The sequence below is a fragment of the Propithecus coquereli genome, unplaced genomic scaffold (genome assembly GCF_000956105.1).
Source record: "Propithecus coquereli isolate 6110/MARCELLA unplaced genomic scaffold, Pcoq_1.0 Scaffold1, whole genome shotgun sequence".
Taxonomy (NCBI): Eukaryota; Metazoa; Chordata; class Mammalia; order Primates; family Indriidae; genus Propithecus; species Propithecus coquereli.
This window is the reverse complement of record NW_012133857.1, coordinates 20,602,814-20,612,299: the sequence shown is the minus strand read 5'-3', so window position 1 is coordinate 20,612,299 and position 9,486 is coordinate 20,602,814. Positions and strand designations below refer to the sequence as shown.

The window sequence follows — 9,486 nt, the reverse complement described above, 5'->3', positions numbered from 1 at the left end:
AAAAAAAAAAAAAAAAAAGAACATAACTTCTTAAAGACCTCACAAGGCAGAAAATATAATGCCTATTATATGTGAGGGGGGCCCTTCAATGGTTCTCGTTATCAACAAATCTAAGAGGAAAAAAAGGAAAAAGATTTGAACATTTTTAAAAATAAGATTTTTAAGACAGAGGTTTAAAAAAAAACTGGACCAAATTCTTAATTTCTAACAATATATAATATGTCACATACCATTTATGACTGCACATAAGCACCTAACAGATAGTTGGTAGTCAGTAAATGTTTGTTCAATTAAATCATCAAAAATTGTCAAAAATACATTTCATACAATTATGCCCCAGGTATTAAACTTTGTCTAATATAGGGAATCCAATGGTGAAAACCATTAAGAGCATAATTAAGTACTGCACAGTTCAAGCCCAAGTGCATCCTGGCCGTTCTGAAACACTCATCAATTAAAGGCACATGAAGAAAATAATGTACTAGTCCTGGTTGGCAGCGGTGAGAAAATATAAAAGATCACCTTAATGTCCCATAAACACTTTTTTCTATCTGCAAACAGCATTTCTAAGTGCTTGCCTTGGCTCCAGAGACTTACAATTCAAGACAAGACAGACAGCACTGATGCAAGCTGCCAGCTTACACATGCATCAAACCCACAAATTGATTTACTTACATTATGGTTCCTAAGTAACCTTACCATTGCAGGGTAATTCGGTATGTAACAGATTCCATGCTTTTAACCATTCCCTGCCTTGACTAGTCATTATCTCCCTCCAATTTCTGAGATGACAAATGAAGGACAATGCACTATTCTAAGTGACACTTAGAACTAGCTCTCTGTGTAATGTTAATTAACTGACCCAAATGGTTTTTAGTTAAGTAATCATAAAATCCCACTTGGGGAACTTCCAGGTAAAGATGGCAGATTAAATATGCATTTTCTTTTGTTCCTTCCTGAAACCTTACTAAAACATCAGCACAAGGATTGAAATGTTTTAAAAGGGATAAATCCACAGAGAGAAAGAAAACAGTAGAGGAAACATGGAAAATGGAGAACAGAGGGAGATACTTAGCAGACAAGTTACACCAGAGAGCCCAGGAATGAGCAGTACTGTGCACCTCTGCACTGAGGCTGAATGATGGGTTGAAAGGCTATTTCAGAAGGAGTTGAATCCTCAGTTCCCCTCCTCCTCTGTGAGTGGTTTTAAGACTTTCCTTGACCCTGCTCTGGTAGAAGAATAAACAGGGAACATCAGGCATAGTTGAGAATCTGACCAGCCCAAGCAGAAGGAGCAAAGGACACTGACACCAAAGTCCCCCAATGATCTATCTAATTCACCCCACAGTGCACCCCACATTAACAAGCACACTGACAAGCTTCTCATCGGCTAGTGAATACTCTGCTCTTAGCTATGATCAGACACCCAGGGATCGGCTCAGGAAAGCCCCTAATGTGAAAAACGGAGACCAAAACAAGCAAGGACAAGGTAACTCCAAGGACACAAGAGAATCTGCAGGAAGAACAAAACTTTTTAAAAAAAATCAGTAGGGTTCTTAAAGAGCTAAAAGCTCTTATTTTGTGCAACCACAAAATAAGAATCAGAATGTAATTATTTAAAAAGTAATATTCAGAGAACAAAAAAAGAGCTCTTTGAAATTAAAAAATGATAGTAGAAATGAAAAACTCAAGGACTGGAAGATAAAGTCGCAGAAATCTCACAGAAAGAAAGCAAAAAGACAGACAAAAAATAAGAGAAAGTATTTTTTAAAAGAGGACTAGTCCTAGCTGTCCATTAACTCAATAACAGGTGTAGAAAGAGAAGACAGAGAAAAGAGAAGGGAGCAATTCTTTAATAAAATAACTCAAGAAAACATCCCTCAAATGAAGGATGCGAGTTTCAGGCTGGACAGGGCCACAATATGCCTACAGACTAGAGGAGAGGAGACAGACAGACACGCACACAAAATAAGTCAAATATATATTATGTGAAATGGTAATAAGTGCTATGAAGAAAAGGGTAGCAGGAAGGGGAGAAAGGAAGTTGGGGGTGGAGGACTACACTTTAAATAGGTCAGGGAAGGCCTCCCTGGGAAGGTGACATTTGAGGAAAAACCTGGAGGAAGGTGGGGAGAAGCCATGTGGCTGCTGGGAAAAGAGCATTCCAGGCAGAGCATAAGCGCAGTCATGCCTCACCTAACGATGGGGATACGTTCTGAGAAATGCATCATGAGGTGATTTCATCACTGTGCAAATATCATAAGGTATACGTACCCAGACTAGATGGTACAGCCTACTACACACCTAGGCTATATGGTACAGCTGTGGCTCCTAGGCCACAGACCTGCACAGCATGTACTGTACTGAACACTGTAGGCGACTGGAACACAAATTGCTAGGCAATAGGGATTTTTCAGGTCCATCATAATCTTATGGGACCACCATCACATATATGGTCCATCATCGACTGAAATGTTGTTATGTGGTACACAACTGTACAAACGTTGGAAGCCACGGTGCGCTTGGCACATCCATCTAGACAACAGAGAAGAGGCCACAGAGGCAGGAATGGCGTGAGTGAGGTAGAGAATGACAGCAGAGGTCCGAGAGTTAAGGGAGAACAGGGAGGGGCAAGAAAGGGTGGGGTGGGTCACTGCAAAGACTAAAATGAAGACTTTGGCTTTTATTTTGTATGAGAATGGGAGGGTTTTGCGCATAGAATAGACACAACCTGAAAGAATCTGATCTATGTTTTTAGTGGACCACTCCAGCTGCCATATTAAGAATTAAAAGTAAAAAGTGGGGAGACCAGTGGGAGGCTGATGGAGTAATTCAGGTGAGAGGCAATAGCGGACTGGACCAGGGACAGCAGCACTGAGGTGACAAAAGTGGTCCAAGTTTGCATATATTTTGAAGGTAGAACAGGATTTGCTCACAGATTAGATGTGGGGTAAGAAAGAAGAAAGGAATCAAGGCTTTTAGCCAGAAGGTCAGAAATGCCATTTACGATAAATGGGGAAGACTACAGCAGGGCCAGGTTTGGGCAGGACAGACAGGAAAGGGTCTAGTCTAGCAGATTAGGAGTCTGGTTTTGGACACATTACGTTTGAAGAGCCTGTTAGAAATCCAAGTACAGATGTTGGTAAGCAGGTGACACTGGAGGGACAAGTTTAGAAGTCACTGGCATATGGCTGATATTTAAAGCCATGAGAGTGATGCTGCCACACGCAGTGAGTGCACGAAGAGAAGAGGTCCAAGTACTGAGTCTTGAGACCCTCCAAAGACAGTAAGATCTTGACAAGAGCTACTTCAGTGCAATAGGGGGCGTGAAAACCTGAATGGGTCCCGTTCAGGGAGAATGGGAAAACTGGAAGTAGGAAGCTTAGATGGGCATAACACTTTCAAGAAGTTTTGTCATAAAGGGGAACCATGATGCTGGAGGGGAAATCGAGTCAAAGCCTTTAGGATGGGAGAAATGACAGCATGTTGGTGTGCTGATGGAAATGATCCAGGAGAGAGGGAAATTTTTTTTTTTTTTTGAGACAGTCTCACTCTGTTGCCCAGGCTAGAGTGAGTGCTGTGGCGTCAGCCTAGCTCACAGCAACCTCAAAGTCCTGGGCTCAAGCGATCCTCCTGCCTCAGCCTCCCGAGTAGCTGGGACTACAGGCATGAGCCACCATGCCCGGCTAATTTTTTATATATTTTTTTAGCTGTCCAGATCATTTCTTTCTATTTTTAGTAGAGACGGGGTCTCGCTCTTGCTCAGGCTGGTCTCGAACTCCTGACCTTGAGCGATCCACCCGCCTTGGCCTCCCAGAGTGCTAGGATTACAGGCGTGAGCCACCGCGCCCGGCCGAGAGGGAAATTTTGAGGTTGCAGGGGAAAGGTGGAGAATTTCTGAAACATTGCTCCCTAGTAGGCAAGAGGAAAGGGCATCTAGTAGACAAGGAGGGACTGACTGGCCTAAGCTGGGCGCCTGGACAGTTGACCTGTACTGAGAAGGCCCTGGATGTATAAATGCAGGGGTGGGAACTTACGGAAATTCTCTTCCTGCTTCCACTTTATCAGTCAAATAGGACACAAAATCACGCAGATAAGAAAGACAGAGAGGTGGGTAGCATAGATTTGAGGGCTGAAGAGAAGACATGAAATAATCCCCTAAGAGAAGGGAAGAGTAAGTGAACTAGAGCAATGTGATGTGACTGCTGAGCAGCAATCAGGGCCCACTAGAACCCTTACTACACCAGTCAGGACGGGTTTTTCCAGCCACATACAGCTGCAAAGGTGGTGGCATGAAGTCAGTGGAAAGTTGGAGATAAGGAAGGATGGGTTTTGCTAAACTGGTATGACAAAGCAAGAAAAATTGTTGAATACGTTTTTGAGGGAGTAAATATAAAAGACCATGAAATTTCAGCTGGATAAGGAAGGAAATGAGACCACAAGGGGGCAGAGGGACATTAAATAGGTAATAGGGTTCATAATCGTGATGAGGGGTCATCAAGGAAGGATTAAATTGGGTACAGTATCCCAGTTACCTCAAACACTTGATGACATACAGTCATCACAATGTCAACACTGAATATTGGTCTGGCCAAAATTTTAACTATATTGGGAGGCAGGAAGGCCTAAGGGAGGAAGCATGGGGGTGGGGGAAGGTAGGGATAAAGAGAGGGCGAGGTAAAGAGAGGGAGGCTGGGCACAGTGCCTCACGCCTGTAATCTCAGCACTTTGGGAGGCCAAGACAGGAGGACTGCTTGAGGCCAGGAGTTCAAGACCAGCCTGGGCAACATAGTGAGACCCCCCCCCCTACAAAAAAGAAAATAATTAAAAACCTTAAAAATTAAAAAGAGAGCAGTGCTAAAAATAAATCCTTACCTTTTGTAATGAAGAGTCAACAGATAATATCTAGAACTGAACCATCAAGAAGCTGCAAGATATTTAGACATTCAGGCAAATACCAAAATATCAGCTACAAGATTGAAACTGATTGCGTCTGGGGAGAAGAAGATGGAGGTAAGAGACAGAGATATGCTGCTTTTAAAATAACAAACCTTAAGGAATTCTCACTCTTTATACTGCACGTATATAACTGATTAAAAAATAAAAAATAAAATAAAGCTGAATTGTTCAGAAAGTGAATGATGATGCAACTCCTTATGAAGTGTTGTTATTCACAATCCCAGATTAATTAGGTTCATAAGAGCAATCAGAAATACTCACGAACTCTTGTTTCCTCTCTCAGGAAGGATGCCATCCTGTTAACTGATGCTTTTGACTTCACTGATCGTTGTTTAAATTCAGCACTTGGCTGTTATGATGGAAATGTCTATGAACGCCTGTTCCAGTGGGCTCAGAAGTCACCAATCAATACTCAGGTAGCTAAGTGGACACATTATGAATATGTAAGAGAGCAGAGAATAAGCAGTGAATATACGTCCATGATTCCCATTCTAAATGATTCCCATTAGGTTGGAAATCACTTGGCATGGCATGTCTGTTTTAAAAACTTTTAGAGAACAAGGCCAGGCACGGTAGCTCTCGCCTATAGTCCTAGCACTCTGGGAGGCCGAGGCAGGAGGATCACTTGAGCCCAGGAGTTTTGAGATTGCTGTGAACTATGATCATGCTACTGCACTCTAGCCAGGGTGACAGAATGAGACTCTGTCTCCAAAAAAAAAAAAAATTTAGAGAACACGTAAAAGAAACCAAGAGTGGGGGTGTGGCCTGGCAGGAACTGCAAGTCTAGAAGCCTGGGCTGTAATCAGCAAAACGCAGCACTGGGAAGTGGGTAAAGGGAATTAGGAGAAAGGTCCAAGCTTTAAATTGTGGCTTGACATACCCAAGGGCATACACACAGAGTGGCAAACTGGCTTTTAAGTCACAAAAATAAGGAGATAAATCACTGTGGTGGTTTAACCATCTTATTTTCAGCCTTTTAAGTCTGTTTTGTGTAGATAAAGGTGAGTATTTAGAGGGGATAGGAAGCTTGGGGGATGTCTCTCTCGGACCTGACAACGGCCTGCCAGAGATGCCTCCCTCCTCTTCGCTCTAAGGAACACAGTCCCAGGTGCAAAAGAGGCTGCTACACTGACATCACTACCCCGGAAAGCCATATAAATGACAATTTACAAGGGTTAAGGCAAAAAGACGGCCAGCTGTCCTAGGAGAGAACACCAGACTTCTACATCATTCACAGCGAGAAGAGGGAGGGGACTCATAAAACCGCAACAGCCTACGGTCAGCCAGGGTCCCAGACTCTCGGCTGTGTGCCTCTTTGGGAAAAATTATGAATATCAATGAATAAATTAACTGTAGTGAAGAAATAAACCCTGTATTTAGAATTTGGGGAACCAGTATTTAATCAATTTGACACAGATGATCAAAACACAACATCTATAGGTACACAACAGATTATTTTAAGTTGTATAATGCAAACATGTTACTCAGATGGCAAAGCTTTCTTTTTTACCTCTTCAGTCCAATTTCAGAAAAGGTGTCTTAACACCTCATCCAATTGGCAACTCTCAGGCTTTGCTTCACACTTAGCATGGTGTTAGACTTGCTCTTAACAATTTGCAGCCTGCCATACCTCACAGCTTAATTTAACTTGATTATCTAAAGTTATAACACAACCAGTTACCCTCAAGATGGTTGTCAGATAGAAGGCCAATCCATTTTGGTCATTCCCTGTCGCCAGGAAGGCATCCTTTTAACACAACAAGGAAATAGAAACAACTTCCCTAAAGAAAGTATATGTTTACTGCTTAGCAGTTAACCTGCATCCAGTGTGTTGCTTTTTCTAATAATTTGATCTATTTCTAACATGTAAATCCTGGCACAAAAATACAGCAGTCCTCCCACTCCAGACTAGCTCCCATGGTCTAAAGTTAAATGTTTGCCCTTTGGTGCTCCAGAGAAAAGCCTGCCCTGCCGTAACACCTCTCGGAAACGCTGACGTATATAGCTCAAACCCATTTTACTGGCAACACAGGAAACATTCCAGTTTCCCTGATTCCTCATCTTGATTGAAAAATGTAGGGGGCTTTCCTTGTTTTTCACTTTCTTTTTAATGTTTACTTTAAAAGACTTTACTGTGGGGCGGCACGGTGGCTCACGCCTGTAATCCTAGCTCTCTGGGAGGCCGAGGCGGTCGGATTGTTTGAGCTCAGGAGTTCGAAACCAGCCTCAGCAAGAGCGAGACCCCGTCTCTACTAAAATTAGGAAGAAATTAATTGGACAACTAAAAATATATAGAAAAAATTAGCTGGGCATGGTGGCTCATGCCTGTAATTCCAGCTACCGGGAGGCTGAGGCAGGAGGATCGCTTGAGCCCAGGAGTTTGAGGTTGCTGTGAGCTAGGCTGACAGCCACGGCACTCTAGCCTGGGCAAAAGAGTGAGACTCTGTCTCAAAAAAAAAAAAAGACTTTAATGTGGATACCATCTAAGAGCGAGAGGCATGAGTGACCCACAGTGTCAAAAGATTTGGTAACACATCGATGCACTTTATCCCTCTCACTTCTCTCTGTCTCCTTCCACTCGACCGTGACCAACGATGGAGTCTTCACCTTCTTAACTCCAGGATCTATCACAGTAGACACTCCATGTTTCCATAAACCACAAATGAACATGGTTTTACAACCTACATAGTGAAACAAACTGCGGCAAATACAATGCCACGGTCTTGTTATCCTGGCTTATATTATCTTGCTAAAAAGGTGACAGGCACAGTATTGTGGCCCTTCATGCATAAGCTCATATGCAATTAGAAATGTGAAGTTACAAATGACCTTGGAGAACCATTTCCAGTTAGTTAAAATGACACTCAGCTGACTGCTAATATATAGCCACATGATCTAACAATACATGTCTGGTTCCTTTTAGAGACCTCCCAAATAGCACTTTTAAAGTGTATTTTTCTAATCCATTATAAATAACTTTGAAGCTGCAATAAGAGATATTTTTTCCTCATTTGCACTAGTAGAAAAAGGCACACTACAGGTATCTCAAACAAATGAAAAGAGCAGCTATGTTGAAACATGCTCTGTAGACACAAAAGCATAAACAAGAATATATTTCACTAACATTTTTCTACCAAAAGAAAAATGCTAAAGTAAGTTAAACATCTTGGAATCACAGGAGCATCTATTTCTCTATTGGGGGCAGGCTGTGTTGAGTTTCATCCCCAGACAATGATGTGCTCTCTCGTGGTTTACTCTAGCCATGTCTGCTTTTTGGCTTTTTTCCTGATTTGAATGCTATTTCAAGCCAGTTTCTTCAAAATGAACTGCCAAAGACTGTTCCCCTCCCCACCTGAACTCGTATCTAAGTGATTCCCTAGACATGCAAGCAGTGGAGGGAATCGTTGGCGATACTTTCAAAACAAGAATCCTATTTTCCCTCAATTATTCTAATGTAAAAATTTGTCCCAGTAGCAGATTCATTCATTCAATCGTTCAACAAATATGTACTGAGCACATTGCCAGAAACTGTCCTAGGTACTGAGGACACAGTAGAGAACAAGAGTCACAGGCCTAGTGTTCGAGTAGCTTACAGTTTTAGTGTAGACAGGCAAAAAAAGTAAATTTTATAAAAGAGGCTAGAGCTATGAAAGAAAGAATCAAATCACTGCATTAGAAAATAACGGAGATAAGCTACTCTGACCTAGAATGCTGCTTACCTCATTCTACTATCTGGTTCCTTGCCTTATGGGTTAATGTTCCATTTCAAAGAGCCTCAAAGAGTCAAGCCTTTTATTTGTATTAAATTCCAAAAGCAAATGATAAGCAGTGTTTTTAATTGGCCACCTGCATCCACAGTTTAAAATCTGCATGGGAAAAGGATGCCCTTTGGAAAAATGTTTCTCCATATGTTCATACAAAATGAATTTAAAAAATAATTTTAAAAATTAAGCATCTTATGTAATGTTACTTTTTTAAAGCTAAAGACTAATTTTGAAAGGAAGTCATTAATCCTGGCAGAAATATCCTGTCTTAATAATGCATTTCTTTCTACAAACAGGGGAACCCTGCCTATGAGAAATATATAAGACCATTAGTACAAAGTCAGAGATCCAAGCTATGAAACAACCAACAACATTCAAGAAGCAAGCAGCACCACTACGTGATAATGGTACTATGGCATATATATAAAATTAAAATTTAAAATTATGTTTTAGAGTTGTTATCTTTTAGATACAGTCTGAAGTAATATCTGTGAAATAATATCTGTGATTTACTTCAAAATCATCCATAGGAAAAAGCAGGAGTGAATAGTTGTTGAAGTTGGTCAATGAGAAGTACATGGGTGTTCATTATACTATTCTACTTTTGAATATGTTTGAAATTTCCCACAATGAATAACAGTACCACTATCCATTTGTAGCATCTATTTGGTTAACTATCAGGATTTTGCTTTAGATCTAGCAAAAGCCAGTAGACTCACTCATTAACACTTGTTTTTAGCACACATTTATCCTTAGGTTTAAA

At 41.2% G+C, this 9,486-nt stretch overlaps 1 protein-coding gene across 2 annotated transcripts in view; it reads left to right on the top strand.

Annotated features, from left to right (window-relative positions):
* Nucleotides 1-9,168, top strand: part of ACOX2 (acyl-CoA oxidase 2, branched chain) — a 28,602-nt gene extending 19,434 nt beyond the window's left edge. For both annotated transcript variants that reach the window (XM_012638690.1, XM_012638680.1), the window contains 2 exons: nt 5,243-5,375; nt 9,020-9,168. In XM_012638690.1, the coding sequence (XP_012494144.1) occupies nt 5,243-5,375; nt 9,020-9,082 (196 nt within the window). In that variant the 3' untranslated portion in view covers nt 9,083-9,168. The remainder of the gene's footprint in view (nt 1-5,242; nt 5,376-9,019) is intronic.
* The last annotated feature ends 318 nt before the right edge of the window (nt 9,169-9,486 follow it).